This window comes from Ammospiza caudacuta, chromosome 16 (genome assembly GCF_027887145.1).
Source record: "Ammospiza caudacuta isolate bAmmCau1 chromosome 16, bAmmCau1.pri, whole genome shotgun sequence".
Lineage (NCBI taxonomy): Eukaryota > Metazoa > Chordata > Aves > Passeriformes > Passerellidae > Ammospiza > Ammospiza caudacuta.
The window spans coordinates 366,571-384,045 of NC_080608.1; the positions used below are offsets into that span (position 1 = coordinate 366,571).

Below are 17,475 nucleotides of genomic sequence, written 5' to 3' on the forward strand. Positions count from 1 at the left end.
AATTTCTCCCAAATCATTATATATAGGAACTCCCAAACTTGATCCAGTTTCTTTGGGTAATAAGAAAATTGGTTTTATCACTCCAGCGGTGCAGCTGCCAGACAAGATCAAATCTAGGGGTTTAAGGCTCCCCTGAAATGTGTTCTTAAAGGGGTTTATCTCTTTTCCAGTACACTCATATAAATACTTGTAACAAACAATTTTTCTTACCATTTTCACCATTTCTTTGCTTTTTACTAGATCTGCTGAGCTTGTTTCAGCAGTATCCCATTCAAAACACAACCAGGCTTCCTCTATAGGGCACTCTCCTAGGAGTGGCTGCCTAAAAGTGGCAGTATTGTATACTATCCAATACACTCTCTTATTTTTTTGATAAAAGACCAATTGGGAGAGGCTAACACAATGAGGGTTAGAACTGATGTGGACTCTCGACAAGGAGCTCACTTTCTCCTCACAGAGGGGTTGGTAGCATTCATTGCACGGCTCAGCTGGGCTCCCCTGAGCACCACCAGCAATCAGAGCCATCAGCACTACCCTTCCCAAGAGTCCGGTATGGGTCATCTTGCACAGCCTGCCCACCCGGCCTTGCCTCTTGGGGAACTTTACTGAAGAAAAGCTTCCAAGCTCTTTAGAGTCCCTTCTACCCGTTTCTCTGGTTAAACCTCTCTTGGTCTGTTCCCTACCAATTTTGGTTTCCCCTCCCAGGGGAGTGTTCTGTAGAGGATTAACCTGGAGTCTTTAGAAATAAATTGGGGAACTTAACTAGAATTACTTATTTACAGTCTTAAACTTTTTACCAACATAGTTTACACAGAACAGTCTTAAAACATTTTAAGCAATATTAGAACTCTTAACAATTTTTTTTCCCACACAGTTCAGTCTTTTTGACTCTTCCTTCTGAGAGTCAACTTTAAATCCTTTGGTCCTTTTACCACAGTGTACTCAGATGATTTAGCTTGTGAAGCAGATGAATCTCGTCCAGCGCCGGGGGGTGAGAGTGGTGTGGACTCTGGTCCAATGCCAGAGGGGGAAGCTGATGTTGGATCCAGTCCTGTACCTGGGGGTGAGACTGGCCCTTTTATTCTTGTGATATGAGTCCAACCTTTTTCTTTGGTCCGCACAGCTGAATTTGTGATCAGGAGCACCTGGAAGGGGCCTTCAAATTTAGGCATTAATGTTCCTGTAGTCCATGATTTTATCAAAACCCAATCTCCTGGACTAATGTTGTGAACTTTTGTGTCGAGAGGGGAAGTTTGAGGAAGGTATCCTTTCTTTCTAAGTCCCTCCAGAGTTCTTCCAATTATTTCTAAATACTTTCTGGTAGCTTCTTCCCCTTCCAGATAGTCTCCTGTGCTATAAGGTGTTAACAAGAATGGCAACCCAAACATCATTTCATAAGGTGAAATTCTTATGTCAGCCCGAGGTCTTGTTCTGATGCGCAACAGCGCTAGGGGCAAACACTTCAGCCAATTCATCTTTGTTTCTTCAATCAATTTAGTTAATACATTTTTGAGAGTTTTGTTCATTCGCTCCACCCTCCCAGAACTCTGGGGGTGCCACGGAGTATGCAACCTCCATTTCATTCCTAAAGCCTCAATTATATTTTGTAATGTTTGGGACACAAAATGTGGACCTCGGTCTGAGTCTATGGTGTTCACAATACCATATCTGGGGATAATATTCTCTAGGATTGCTTTTGCCACGACTTGAGCTGTTTCCCTCCTGGTCGGGAAGGCTTCTACCCAGTGCGTGAGATGATCAACTATAACCAGTAAATATCTGTATCCTTGCACTGGGGGCATTTCAGTGAAATCTATCTGTATGCTTTGGAAGGGTCTCAAGGCTAATTCCCTTCCTCCAGGTGCTACTTTTCTCATAACTTTTTGGTTCACTTTTTGACAAATGATACACCCTCTGGTAACAGCTTTAGCCAGGCTATATACCCCGATGCATAGGTTATTTCTTAGGAAATGATCACATAGTCCTTGGACTCCCCAGTGAGTTAATTTATGTAGTTCTGTTAGCACTGTCCGAGCCAGTGCTTTATTCAAAAACACCCGTCCATCTGAGGTTAACCACTCTCCCTGTTGTCCTTGATGTAACTTTAAATCTTTTATTGCTTCTAATTCTTCTTCACTAAATATAGGTTCCTCCCCTTTTTCAGGTGTCATTTTTGTCTTCAAAATTTTTACTGGATCTCCTGGTTCTAGAGCTGCTTCTTTGGCTATCTGATCAGCCAGTCGGTTTCCTTTAACTTCTAAACTGTCTCCTCTTTGGTGCCCCTTTATATGGACCACTGCTATTTCTATAGGTTTTTGTAGGGCCTCTAGTACTGATCGCACTAGGTTCTCATGGGCTAAGCTCTTTCCCTTTGAACTTAAATACCCACGTTCCTCCCATATTTTCCCAAATGTATGAACTGTCCCATATGCATATTGGGAGTCCGTATAAATGGTTCCCCGGTCCCCCTCCAGTAAGTCCAGTCCCCTTTTCAGGGCATATATTTCACAACTTTGGGCTGACCAGCTTGGGGATAGTTTCCCTTTTTCTGCAATTTGTAATGTTTCTCCATCTATAATGGCATAACCTGAAGCTCTTAATATTCTAGCATCGGTTAACCACTGCGGAGCTCTCTGTCTCAGTACTGCCTTAAGATCATGAGGAGTATGCACTTTAGTCTCCTCTATCAGGATTGCAGTTGCTGCTACTGCCTGTATACAAACTGGCCAGCCTCTAGCCACTGGATCTAACAATTTGGAGATGTATGCCACAGGTTTCCTGCACCCTCCCCACTCCTGAGTTAATACTCCATAGGCTATACCTCCTTCTGCACTCACAAACAGGTCAAAGCCCTTTCTGAGATCTGGTAAGCTTAGGACCGGGGCAGAAGACAATTTGTCTTTTAAGTTTTCCAATTGTCGATCATCTTCAACTGTCCAAATTAGGGGTTCTGGATCTACTAGTTTATTATACAGAAATTTCACACTCTGTGTGTATTGATCCAACCATAACTTACAATATCCAAACAAGCCCAGGAGTTTTCTCACATCTCTTTTCGTTTTTGGGGCCGGGAGAGCTAAAATACCTGAAATCCTGTCAGGGCTTAGTTTCTTATACCCTCCCCCTATTATGTGCCCCAAGTATGTTACTTCTGATTGCACAAATTGTAGTTTCCCTTGGGAAACTTTTAGTCCTTTCTCCCCCAGAAAATTCAAAAGTTTAATACTAGTTTGTCTGACCTGATCTTTTTCCTTTCCTGATACCATCAGGTCATCAACATACTGCAAGATCTGCACTTCTTGTTCAGGGACAAATTGTTCCAACAAACTCTCTAAAGCTTGTCCAAAGAGATTGGGGGATTCAGTGAACCCCTGTGGTAATCGGGTCCACCTTAGCTGTTGCCTCCTTTTCGTACTCGGGTCCTCCCATTCAAAGGCAAACCAATCCCTACATTCTGTTGCCAGAGGACACGCCCAGAAAGCATCCTTCAAATCTATGACAGTGAACCAAGCATGTTCTCTTGGAATTCTGCTTAGGAGACTATATGGGTTGGGCACAACTGGATGTCTGGCAATGGTTCTTTTGTTGACTTCCCTCAAATCTTGTACCAGCCTATATTTCCCTTCAGCCTTTTTAACTGCCAGTATAGGGGTATTATGTGGTGACATGCAGGGTTCTAAAATTCCCTCCTGCAACAGTTGCTCGATGACTACAGCAAGCCCCTTCTTTCCTTCTAGGGAAATCGGATACTGTTTAACCCGTATGGGTGAGGTATCATCCTGCATTTTTATTGTTATCGGTGGAATGTCTAATAAGCCTCTCTTTCCCCCCTCAGCCCATACCTCAGGATTTATTTCTGCAACATCTCCTTGAGACAGCTTCATCACTTGTACTACCATTCTCCCTTCCCTTGGAACAATCCCAACCCCCAAATGGACTTGCAGATCCCTTCCTAACAAACTTTTTTCTAAGTTAGGCAGATAAAGAAAATTAGCTTTACATTGCCTTGAGTTTCCAATTATTTTCACTTCTTCAATCACAGATGCTCTAAATGGTCTCCCTTCTGCACCCAATACTTCACAAAATTGTCTCCCAATTTCCATACCTTGTGGTATTTTGTTGAGACAGGACTTATCTGCCCCTGTATCAACCAAAAATTCAAATTCTTCATTTAGGGGTCCCACTTCAAAATTTACCAAGGGCTCTTCTAGATGTTTCATCGGGTCCCCTATAGTAAAAAGCCCTTGACACCCCTAGTCCTCCCCCTTAAGAATTCTTCCTAAATTGTCCTGTTCCTTGGCTATTGCCTCATCGAGACTGAGCTTTTTACAAAACCTCCTGATGTGTCCTGCCTCCCCACAGTAATAACACTGTCGTACTCTCAAAGGGACTTCCTGAGGTCTCACCACCCTTCGTGCACCGGTCAGTACTGGCCTATCCTTGCCTCCTCCTGGTGGTGGACCTGCCCACCCTGCACTTTCTCTAGCTACAGCAACCATGATCTTAGCCTTGGCCTTTGCTTTATCTTCCTCCCTTCTTAAATACACCTTCAATGCCTCTTTTAATAACTCATTAATGTCCTTCTCTTGCCAATCTTCCATCTTTTCCAGTTTTCTCCGTATATCAGGCCAAGATTTGGTAACAAATTGGACTTTTAGTAGCATTTGACCTTCTGGGGTGTCTGGGTCTATTCTAGAGTACAACTGGAAATTCCGCCTTAGGCGATTAAGCCAGGCAGCAGGAGCTTCATCTTTCTCCTGTGTACCCTCAAATGCCAATTGGGTATTGGTTCCTTTGGGAACTGACTCTTTGATCCCCCGTATTATCAAAGACCTATATTCCCTCATGGCCTTCCTCCCCTCCTCCTGATTAGGGTTCCAGTTGGGCTCTGTTAGTGGCAACTTCTGTTCACCTGTTGGCACCTGGGGTCCTGGACTGTTATCTTTCTCCCAAATTTTTATGCCAGCCGCCCTAATCATCTGGACCTCTTCTGGGGAAAATAATATACTCAGGATGGAATTCATCTCCCCCCAAGTGTAGATATTCGGACCTAGAAATTGATCCACTTGCTTGGCTATGCCCACTGGGTCCTCAACTAAATGCCCCAACTCTTTCTTGAATCCTCTCACCTCAGAAGCAGTTAGGGGAGCATTCACAAAGCCAGCACCTCCCGCTATTCCTCCCATAGGAACCTCTCTGAGGGGAAAGAGTTTCTCTGCCTTGGAGGTCTTGGATCTGGTGCTACAGTAAGGCCCATCTTCAGATGCCAAGCTACTTTGAGGGTTCTCTGGGTTACCCTGAATGTTCTGCCCATCAGCAGGTGTATTTGCTGATAGCTGTTTATCGGGTGAGGAGACATTTGTGTCCCAACTAGGAGGAGGTAAAGGGACAGCAATAGGAGGGGGAGAAGAGCCTGAGTAGATATTAAGCGGAGCTGGAGAAGGGGTGGGGAATGCAGCAGGTGGAGTATGCACTCGTGGTGGTGCAGAAGGAACTGGAGGAGATACTGAGTTTGTCATAGCTGAAGCTGAAGAGGTAGAAGAAGGAATTTGAGCAGGTGGTAATGAGATAGCAGCCGGGGGAGGAACCGGACCTGCCATTTGAGGTGCTTGAAGAAGAGGATTATAAGGTGGAGAGGCAGAAGGAGGCAAATAATCCAGGGGGTCCCATCTTTTACTAGTTCTATCATCCCCTCCTTCATTCCCCTCTTTCTTCCTCTGTACCTTACAAATTCGCACCCCTTCATCCTCAACAGCACTCTTTAACCAGCAAGCCACATACAGTAATTGCTCAGGATCAGTATCACCTCGAGCTGTCAGATAATTATTTAATTGTTGACACATCCACTTATCCTTGGTCCCACACCAAGGCCATCCTCCTTGCACCTCTAATTCTGGCCACACTTCCATACAATAATGGATCATTTTCACTTTATCTAATCCCTCCGTGGCCTCTATAGAATCCCATTTTACTAACAGTTCTCCTAAGGGACTATTGGGATGTATATACCTCAGTCTCTTGCCAGTCTTTTTACTACTACAACATCCCATTTTTCAGGTCTCAATAAAAAAAAAATCCCAAAGGTGCCTCTACTGACCAAGAAACCCTTCTTTGAGGAGCCCCAGCCTCCTCCACTGAACTTCAAATTTCTGCCTGACGCTCAGGACTTTATAATGAAACAACTGCCCAATCTCTTGATTGCCCAACTTCCCAGCGTCAGGTCTTACATCTATCGGGACTTAAGCACACGAAGCCCCGGCCAAGAATCCGGGTCGTGCCTGACACCCTCAGTCAGGAAAAACAACTGCCTGATTTTTAGTTCGCCTAACCCGCCAATTTTTAGGCTTCACCGTATCAGGACTTAAAAGCAAACCGCAGCCTCCTTCGCTGGGGTTTGTGCCTGACTCCCTCTGTCAGGACTTACTTTGCCTGCAGGGCTTGTGAAACACCCGAATCCTTCTCGGGACTGACAAATCTTACTCGAATCCTTCTCGAGCCTTACAAAAGTGCCTGACCTCCCTTTGTCAGGACTTTGGGGTGCGTGCCACTCATACACAGTAATTCACTCCGCACGCCCGGAGTGGGGGGTCCCTTTATTCCCCCTTGGGAGACGACTCACTCGCACTAATTCCACTCGCGTCCCCCTGTTCCCGGCCTGCCCCTTCGCAGGAGTCAGGAAACGCGGTACTGAGAGGTCCCTCTCGCTTCGAAGGTCCGGCTGCCGGCCCTCGTCTCACTCACACACACATGCGCACGTCTCCCACTCCCACCACCGAGTTTCTCACCAGTCCGGTGCTCCGGTGCTCCTCTGCGTCGCTGTCCTGAGCCGGTCCCTCTTGGTCCTGGTAGCCAGCTGTCCTCTGAAGATCCAAGATGGCCAGTCCTGAGTCCTCTTGCGGCGTGGCTATCCCGGACGAGAGCCCCCAGCTGAAATAAACAAAAGGGCCAGGAGACTTCTTCTCCTGTTTAATGCCTTTATTAAAAGTGATCAGCTCAGGATTGGGTAGCTCGGCGGGGCTGCAGTCTCCCGTCGTCTCTCCCAGGGCGACTCGGAGGAGGAGGATATGCACAGCTCTGTCCACCAGGGGCAGAGCTGGGGATCAGATCCTCTTGGGAGCCTTTAGGGCCTCCTGATCCCATAAGATGGTGCTCGGTCCGGGTCTCCAGACCCCCCCAGTCCTGGCTCGGGGGATTTCGAGGACAGGGTGAGGAACGATGAAGGTTTCCCGCATCTCTGCAGGCTCAGCACTTGGTTCCTCACGTCCAGACATCACTCCAGTCTCTTAACTCTTAGGTGGCTCGTTGTTTTTGGGGTTTCTCCACGAGTTTGGAGATGGGGGTCCCACAAAGCATTCTGGTCTTGCGAGTCACTTTGCATAACCCCCCCCCACCTTCTCAGGTATCTTCCCTATTCTGAGAAAGGTAAAACTTAGCCTTGGGCAAGGTCCCCACCCAGGAGAAGGGCCATTACCTCGCCCCAGCCAGGGCTTTTTACTAATACAAAGACAACCATTAACGACAACGACCCGTGATTACAATAACAAAACACACAGAACTTGGGCAGGGCCAGTGGTCTGGCTGCCTTTTTGAAACTTTTTCTCATAAAAAAATATTAACCGAGTTTTTGTTCATAACACCTAATATAGTCAAATGTTTTCGTGGCTTCTTTAAAATCAACTGACTTGTAAGAGCGATCAACGCACATGTGTGCAACATCTGCTCTAATGACTCTTTTCCAAATCTTGCTCGTATTGCCAGCCATTTCCCAGTACTCATGGGCACTCTGTCTCCTCGTTCTGGTTTAACATCTGTGCTGCTAAATGAAAGTAATCAGAGTCAGCATGAAAATTTAATAAGCTGCATTCTGGCACTGGTCATGTTCCTAATTGTGTATTTGTTTTCTGCCCACAGAAGTCCTCAAACATTGTCAGCCAGAACACCTCCAGTGTTTACAAGCACTGGTGTTTATTAGTCTCAAATTACTCTCTGTTGGTGGTATTTCGAAAACAGACCAGATCTCTGAATTTGCCAATGCTTTTAGGGGACTGATCAAAGCCGGACCCCAGCCTGGGAAGATCTAAACCTCATGGCCTTCCTTTCCTAGTTAGAAAATTACTGAGTTTTGGAAGCAGAAAGATCCTTAGACAGAATAGTAGAATCTAAATCTTCTAATCCAGAGAATGGTAAAGTTTTAAATCACTAAATACTTTGGCTTCACAGCAACTCACCAAGTGTGTAGTTGGTTGCATTTGCATCCTATTAAGTGTCTTACAGTGGTTGTCCCTATAGGCCTTCCAGGAGAAGCAGAATAAGGATAGAGAAAAGTGGAAGGAAGTTTTGTGCTTGTCCCAAATAACCTTCTGCCACAGGAACAAAGTTGCAAGGTTCCCAGCACCACTAACCGGGCCAAGTTTAGGAAATTGTTAAGCTACCGTCTGTTTCCTGAAGGTCTTCTGTCTTGTCTGCTGGGCTTTCAGCTCCCTGCCTGTTTGCTTTGCTGCCTGGCTGGAGCAGCCAGCTGGTGGTTTGGCTCTTGCACAGGAGTTCACGGAGGTCTCAGTTTCACCCCTGCTCTGATGCTGCCAGTGAAACACCTCAGACCATGTGCCCCTCATTCGCTTTCTCCCCCTCCAGTGGGATGGAGAAGAGAATTGGAGACAGAAAGGTAAAGATAATGGGTTGAGATAAGAACAGTTCCCTAGAAATAGCAATGAAATAAGAAAACAAACAGTAACAACAGCAATGCTGATAGCAGAGTGTACAGGACAGGTGAACGATTCGTTCCCTTCTGACCACTCACTCCCTTCCTAAGGGAATAACCCCAGGGGTGAAGGATGGGGAAGCAGCTGACTGAACAAGCTAGGTATGGCCCTCGGGAAAGAGAAAAGGAATTCCTTGTAAGAAACTGTTGGAAATCTTGAAATAACTTGCTGCTTTCACACTGGAATTTTACTAATGCCTAAGAATATAGTGTATTGGATGAGGTTTTCTATTTTTTTTAATTGCCATCGGGAACTGACATTTATTTGGATGAAAAGTTTCAGCAAGAAAATGCTCTCACCCTGGGCAGTGGTGTGTTTGTGTATGTATCAGTACCTGAGTTATTCTGCATTCAAAATAATCTGTGGGAGGAGAATCTGAGTACAGGTACCAAAAGCAGCTTTATCTGAGTCAGGAAGAAGTATGTAGTCTGTACTTAAAGGAACATCGGCTGTAGTGGGGTTCAGGCACTGTCCTTTTGTCTTAATGTCCTGAAGCCTCCCTTCTGGTTCTGCTTCTTGGCAGCCAAAAATTGGGACATAAATGTTTTTATGAAGACATCCAGGCACTATTGGTTGCCCGAGCTCAGGATCCATTGAAATGCCCGAAGTGAGGGTGCTGCCCATACAAGCACATCTCCAGAGCAGTCTGTGCCCGGCGGTGGCCCTGAGCTGTCCCCAGCCCGCCGGGCGTGCACCATGTGTCAGCAGAGAGCTTGCTCACAGCACCACACACATCTAAGGACATTTTCTCTTACTGAAACATCTGGATCTGTATTGGAATGATACTTCTTTTGCAGTTTCTTCTGTGCAAGTAGAGCTTAATTGGTACTTGTGTTCTGCTTAATTATGCTTCACATTTTAGAGCAATCTGTTCAACTTGAACAGTTCTGTGAAGTGGGAAAGTGATCTTCTGGGAAGTACTAGCTCATTTGGATGGGATATGCAGAGTGCTCATTTATGGTGGTGTTTCTGTCCTCAATTCTGACTGGACCAAACCAATTTGTTCTTTTTCTAGTCTTTACACAGGTGAACTGCCATAATGCAGTGGTCCACCTGTTATAAGAGGAAAATTTCTTCCACATTCACACTGCCACTGTTGCTTTATATTTCTGTGGCAAGTTCTGTTTCATACACTGCAGTTTCTGAAAGGGAGTTGTCTTGGTTTGGAAAGACAGGTGTCTGCTAAGGAAGGCAGAAGCCTCCCCTGAAATGGAGAATGTAAACCCCCTCCCTCTGAATTTCTATAAATTTTAAATTAAGGGTCTCTCAGGCAAAAATATGGGAACAGGAAATAACAGTTCTTTATTAGGGAAGAAAATGAAAAGATAAAATAAACAATGCAGTAAACCAAAACAACGCTGACAGAATCAGAACACAGGCTGACACCCTGTTGGTCAGGGTGTTGGTAGCGGTCCAGTTGGAATTGTGGCTGCAGTCCTGGTGTGGTTCTGTTGTAGCAAGGATCCTGTAGAGAGATGCAGTCTTCCTCTGAAGATCCAGTGGAGGAGGCAGCTGCTGTTCCTCTGGGAAATCCAGTAGAGAATCCTGTAGTTCTTATCAGCCATGCAGTGACATTCAATGGCCTATTATCAGCAGATGCTCCCCTCAGAGGAAGAATTGGGTGTGGAGGAGATAAAGGAAACTGCCCCTTTAACAGAAGACAACTGCCATACAGATGGCAAATAGAATACATCTTGCCCTGCAATCTGGGACAGGAATGTATGCTAACACACACACACACACACACACACAAATTTCCTTAATAAATGTGAGCAAACCCACATGTTTACAGCTTGGGAAAATAAATATTTCTGTTTTAAAAACCCTAACCGAATCTTATTTAAAAAACAACAACCACAAATTCCAAACAAACTGATCATAAATTGACATTTAAGGTCAAAGTAGAAAAAATAGCTAATTGTTTTTTAAAGATTCTTAGCGTGAAATTGGTGTTGTGCAGAATTCCAGTGTAGGTTATGAGTATGGATGTATTACAGCTCTGCTCATTTGCTGAATAATTCCCCAGTGAAGAAGTAAAATTTTAAGTCACTGGGTAACTCGAGAGAGAGAAAGCTGCAAAGAGCTGCTGTGCTGTCAGTAGACTTTGACAAACTGACCACAAACATGGTGCAGGGGGGAGATGGCTTCTGGATCTATCATAGTCACGTGAACATTTGCAAGGAATAAAATTTGAAAGAGTGCTCTGGCTGTCCCCACGTGGGACAGGCTGCTCCTGCAGGATGCTCCTGCACCTCCCCAGATCTGCAAGCTCAGGGTCCCTTGGCGAGGGCACAGGCCAGGCCTTCAGTGGAAAGGGAATGCACACACACTTAGAGGCACAAGTTCTCTGTCTCCAGGTGAAAAGTCCCAATACAAACTAAAATCTCAGGGGAGGCTACAGCTTTGTGATCCGCTGCAATTGTGCCCTTAAACACTGTACATGATTGAGAGTGCACTTACAAGGAATTTATGTGGTTTAATTTGTGTTTGTGCCAAACTGAGTACCTGTTCACCTTCTCTGTGCCAAACCCTGTATCTGTTCACCTTTCTCTGAATGTTTTTATATGTTCTCTTGTCAAGTCTGCAGCCAATGCCAAGTGTGTGTAATCCTGCCTGCTCAAAAAAGGTACCTCTAAGGGGGGGCAAAACCCTTAGGTTTTACATTGTAGTTAAAACCTGCATGAATGTAAATACAAAGGTCTGTTTTCCCCATGATAGCTCAGGGATAAAAGGTACTTGAATTAGGCACTGAACTAATTAATATTTTTGATTGCTTGATTTCACTCTATTATATATATTCATTGATTATTGTTCTTCCAAAACCTGTTTCCTAGCTCAAAGCTAGAGCAAACCAGTCTAAATGGAAATTGGTACAGTCATAAATCAAGGACTTGAAGTGTCTGATTTGCTTTATAATGACAAAAAAAAATCAACAACAATAATTCACAGAGATAATAAGTTCATTTGTAATGCATTTTCTGGCCTCATCAGAGTTGTTTTTTTTTTTTATAAATTACCTATTCCATAAAAGGAAAAAAAATTAGTTTTACTTGCCAAATTCATAATTCAGAAGTCTCTGACGACTATTTAATGAAGTGTGCTCTGAAGAGTTTCTGATAGTTCTGCAAAAAAAGCATCATGTTTGATGCATCATGGTTTTTCTTTTCCCTTGCTGCTTTGGAATCTTAATCCTGCCTTGGTTCCAGCTCAACCTGCATTTCCCACCTGGGGAAAACCAGTTTAAGGCCAGTGGCTCCTGCCTGCATATCCTTTGTGTGCACTGCAAGGACATGTTGCATCTCCTCCTCTGGGAATGGTCACAACAAAAACAGTTCTAATGACAGGTGAACTTCATACAGTGTCTGCAAAACGTCTGAATCCAAATTTGACATTGTATATTTCATGTTCAAGCCATGGTACCTGATCTTAGCTGTGTGCCAAAAAAACATTTGGGAGGTACCTCAAAATTCTGGTGCCCCCTTTTTTGGAGAATAATGTTGATTTTGCATCCCTGTGTACAGCTGCGAAACTAATTAAAAGAGAGGCAGAGGACAGTATTTATACGTTGTGAACAGATCATTGTAAGGATTAGGCAAGAAATTTGAAAAATCTATTTTTTACTAATTATATTTGTTATTATTAGCTATTTTTATCTTAGAATTTTATACACTGGTGGGTTTTCAGTTATCTTCTCTCGGCAAGTGATGATGTTGCAGGTTCACACAGGCAGAACCAGCCTGCTAAGCTTGGCTGTTTGTGAAATTATTTTATGTTGCTGGTTTAGTGGTGAAAATCACAGAATATTCTGGCCCATCAAGGGCCATCAAATCTAACTCAAAATAGACCTGAAGGAGTCAAAAAGTCTTATCAGAAAAAAGGGATTGGATATGGAGACAACACTCTCTTTTTGGTTTATTGCCTGGAGAGAGTCCCTTTTGGAAACTGATCTCTCCAGCCAGGCAGTATAATGTTAATAATTATTTCAAATAATAATAATGGGTGTTCAACTTTAATTGCGTTTACCATTTGATACATCAGCAGGTACCTCTGTTCCATTTTTCACTGCTGTTTGCCATGAGCAGATTTTCCTTGCCAGTTTTCGGGATCTCAGCTGGGTGTGAGCTCCTGTCTGTGCGGGCTGTGCCAGGCTCGGGGTCCCAGGGACCCCCCAAAGCTCTCACCAGCTCCTGCCCCAGTGAGCACCTCTACACTCAGGCCTGCAGTTATTTTTCCTCATGAAATTTCCAAATATTTGCAATTGATCTCCCACGGAGAAGACCTGTTTTCTGCACGACCTGCCCAAGAGCACATTCTGTCTGGAGATGAATTTCAAGTATATCGTGGGTAAACTAGAGTTAATTTTTTCTTCAGGTCCTTGCTCCTAAAATATAGCTGCTTTTTTTTTTTTTTTAATAAAAGTAAGATGCTGTCTAATAATTCTTGCACATAATTTAATCCCCTTCAGCTGTATTTGTAAAATTACCCATTTCATCTAACGCCTGTCAGTTTTACAATTAACGCTGGGCACATTAACTGCACTTTATGCCTTGACTGTTTTCCTTAACAAAAAGTGAATTTATTATAAGCAACTTGTTTTCAAAGTCCTCCCATGAACCATGGAGACTGGTGTTCTGCATTTTCACCTCGCAGCCTTCAGATGCAGGGGACAGCATCATTTATATCTTTAATAAAGTCATCGTTTAAACTGTTTTAGGCTCTGGGTTGTCCTTGGCCAGCCCAGCAGCGTATGAGACGTCGCTGTTGCTCATTTGGCAGGGCGTGGGCAGGAAATGCTGCGGGGTTGCAGCTGAGGAGGATGCCAGGGGCAGTTTGGGGCTCGTTTGCCCCGAGCGCGGGCGCAGCGCCCCAGCCCTGGGCACGCTCCGGGGGTCCCGGGGCAGCTGCGGGCACCAGCAGGGATGGGCAGGCTCAGGATGGCAGCTCCCAGAGCCAGGCAGCAGCTGGGGAACAGCACACCGTTGTTTTATGGAGCACAGATTGGCCTTGGGTTGGTGGAAGGTGTCCCGGCCTGTGGCAGGGGGTTGGAGCTAGGTGATCTCCAAGGTCCCTTCCAATGCAAACCGTTGTCTGAAATGCAGGGCCATTTGCAGGCACTTTGAGTGTGGAACTTCCCAAATTAAAGATAACAAAAGGTAAAATTGGAACAAATATGAAAGGATGAATAAAGCAAGCATCATTAAGTAACTTCTAAAGTGTATTCTGTTTAAACACTGATTTTCCTTAAGGAAAATTCACTCTGTGCTCTTGAGCAGGGAACAGTGAAATGAAAAAAGTCTTTCTCATTAGCAACAATCTAAAATATGCATGTACCTGCAAGTGTGTCAAGATTATTTTTCTTTGTAAAGTGAAGTCACTGTCTGGTTTCCGTTATGAAAGGAAATGTGCATATCCTATGGGCTAAGCAAATACAGATGCTATTTTGCACAAAAAATACAAACCTAAGTGATTATTTTAACCTGGGCCTACAGTGGAGTAAGATTATTGCAGGTGATTCTACCTGATGCAGACCTCATACCCTGCTATAAAAGCAGCCACAAAAGTATGGGTAGAAATAAATCCGAACTCAAGAAATACCACATTCCACTCTTCCATTTTAAAACACATTGTAAGGAAAACACCAAGTGAACACCTAGCTCTGTACCAGCTAAACAATCCTCAGCCTAGGACAAAACTCACTGCAGCCATCTGGTGTGGAAGGGATTCATCCTGGGATGATTTCAACAAGTGTTGGAAATAAAACCAGAAAAATAATAAATTACCATTTATCAGTACCTGTAAGCAGAAGAAGCCTTCTGCATTAGTTACTGCTTCCCCCTAATTACTGAACACAGAAAACCCAAAAAAAAGAAAAAAAAAAAAAAAAACAAAAAAAGCAGCTTTGCTAAGGTTCAAGCTCTCACTGAGCAGCTGGATGGTGCCCAGCCCCTGAGTGTGTGTCTCCACCAGCAGCACAGGGATGTCCTGCCACCTTGGAAGGGATAAGGATGCTGTAAGAACCAGGCAGGTACAGGTGTCACTGAGCTGGGGAGGTGACCACACTCGCCCTCACTGTGTGTGCAGTTGGTCCCAAGGTCTGTTCATGCATCGATGAATTGAAGAAAATTAACTTTAAAACAGCAGCAAGGTTGTTTCCTACGCTTGAATCTCTCAGGAGAAAACTGTAAACAAGGCAAAACTGAGGAAGAATGTGGTATTAGATAAAATATCTTAACACCATTCCTATAAGAAGTTTAAATTTGCATATGTTTATGTATATACATTTCTGCTTGCACTCACCATCCTCAGTGAACTTCAGTTTAATAAAACTGTAGTTGTAATAAATGCAAGAGCTCATATTTCATAGTGACACCTCTGAAGAGCTGGAGGGACTGAGCCAGGATGATAATGAAAATGCAAATAAAAGGAAATACAATGCCCGTGATAAAAATGAGGGCAGAGGAGGAAGTGCCAATCTCCTGGTTTGCCACTGAAGTTCCTGTGGTAAATGTATAGGTGGAAGAAACAGGTTGAAAAGAACTGACTTGAGAGCGAGCACTGAAAGGAAACAAATAACAAAAAATCCCAAATCTTTGTAGAGGGTGAGGACTATTGAGATGGATTTTTCTCTCCTTTTTTCAACCACTCATTTCTCGTCCCTCATGTTAAAGAGTTTCTTCCCCACAATTTTCTCTCTTTACAGCTTCTGCATTCCTTCGTTTTGTGTCATTAATTCTCTTGCAAAGAAAATGGCTTTCCCCGCTTATTTCAGATTACTTTTTCCCATCCTTTTACATTTCCTTTCTTCTGACAGGAGTTGTAATTTCTAGACTCTTCATTTTCCCTCTGTGTGGGCAAGGTGTGTACTTCAGGCTTCTTTTGGCCCCTTTCCAGCCCTGAGTCCCTTTTCCTTTATCCTGAACAGCTGATACTCTGCTCCTGTTCCTTGCTCTTACAGCCTCTCACCTCCTGCCCTGCTGTGCAAGGGACCTTCAGAACAGGATTTAGGAATACATTTTATCTGTTCAAGCCTACAGATGCTGACTGTGATGTTGCAGATATGGTGGATTAAGAGGATGGCTGAAGTCACCAATATTTTGAACCAGTTTCTTAATACTGACAAAATGAACCAGTGTTAATTAAACATTAGCATTTACTGACATGTGCCCCCCTTAACCGTGGTCAATTTAATATGTGTATATGTATGTGTGTGTGTATCTCTGCAAAATTAATTAGCTTATGAAATACACCTTTGGGCTGGTCTGTTCTGTTCTTTCACTAAGCTAGTCTGCTCTGAATTTATGCCTTTTCTCTATTCAGAGTAACTCTGTTTCCTTGCAAATTTCCATTTAAATTGTTGGCTTGCAACAGAAATGACTATATTATGCTTGAGCCAAATAACCTAAAATGTTTTTGCAAGATATGAATTGTGCAGTTTTTGACAATAAGGGCAGTGTTTGCTTTTATGCCAAGCAACTTCTGAGTGTGGATTGGATTTTCAGGTCAGCTGAAGGCTGGATCTGGTCTTTGAAGTTTAGAGAATCTCAAACTGATAGACACTAAATATCTATGTATTTGGGTATTGCATGCATGGGAGATGGGCTTGGCAGGGGAAAACCTGCATCAAAAATGAAGTGAGGTTATGGTAAATCAGGGTGTGATAGCATCTTTCTTCCTTGTAGAAGAACACTCTCTTGAATAAAATGCATAGAAGTGTTTTTCATTTTTATCTCTTTCTCCAAAAAGTCCTTCAAAATCCAGGCTGAATTAATTCCAGATTCTGCATCTGTGGACAAAATTTGAATTTCTCCTAGGACTAAAGTGATCTTCAATGTCTCTAGAGCAAGCTTTTTGGTTAGCACACAGAGGAGATTCCCTTGGTGTTTAACCCCAGTGTAAGGTTGTTGTCTGATATCCCTGAGCATGTCTGCTCTCCCTGGTATATTTGCACAGCTAGAAAGCTGAAGCCAGTACTTCAGAAGTGCCATTCCTCCACGCTGTCTCAATATTTAGTATGAAGTGCCTGTGGCTGCTTTTGGAGCAGTGTCTGCTGCCGTCCTGCTGCTCTCAGCACCATTTTGGCTCTGTGAATGGGCAGCTAATTGGCAGCCCAGGAAGAAACATGAGCTATTGCCTTCCTCCTGTGGCTTTTATTTTGCTTTCAAGAGGTTAAAAACAGTTACACAGATCAGTTCTGTTGGTGGTTTCTTTTTGATCTGTTGCTCTTGAAATCCAGTCTGTTCTATCCATCATGTTAAAAGAGCAAGGGTAACAACCAAAATAAATATTTTCCTGTCTTCTCTTACAGATAAAATTGAAGATGAATTAGAAATGACGACAGTGTGCCATAGACCCGAGGGACTGGAACAGCTTGAAGCACAAACCAATTTCACTAAAAGAGAACTTCAGGTTCTTTACAGAGGATTTAAAAATGTAAGAACAGTACTGCAATGAACAGAGTCTAATATGTATGTCCTCACCAGCCTCAACTGCTCAGCTTGATTATGTATTATTCCCCTGCTAAGCATTAGTAGTTTTGTATAAGATCTCCCTTACCACAGAAAATGAGCACAATCTGCCTCTCCATCTAATATTTATGACACTGCAATCTGCCTAAAACTAGGTTTGGATGAATATTCAGCACATAATGGTCTCATTAAACTTGTTCCCCAAATGTCAGCAAGCACACTTCAATTTCCTCAGCTGTGCCAGTACT

The 17,475-nt window shown here is 43.7% G+C and overlaps 1 protein-coding gene across 2 annotated transcripts in view; it reads left to right on the plus strand.

The window, feature by feature from the left end:
* KCNIP1 (potassium voltage-gated channel interacting protein 1) overlaps window positions 1-17,475 on the plus strand; it is a 177,414-nt gene that overhangs the window by 143,101 nt on the left and 16,838 nt on the right. For both annotated transcript variants that reach the window (XM_058815404.1, XM_058815403.1), the window contains one exon: window positions 17,068-17,192. In XM_058815404.1, the coding sequence (XP_058671387.1) occupies window positions 17,091-17,192 (102 nt within the window). In that variant the 5' untranslated portion in view covers window positions 17,068-17,090. The remainder of the gene's footprint in view (window positions 1-17,067; window positions 17,193-17,475) is intronic.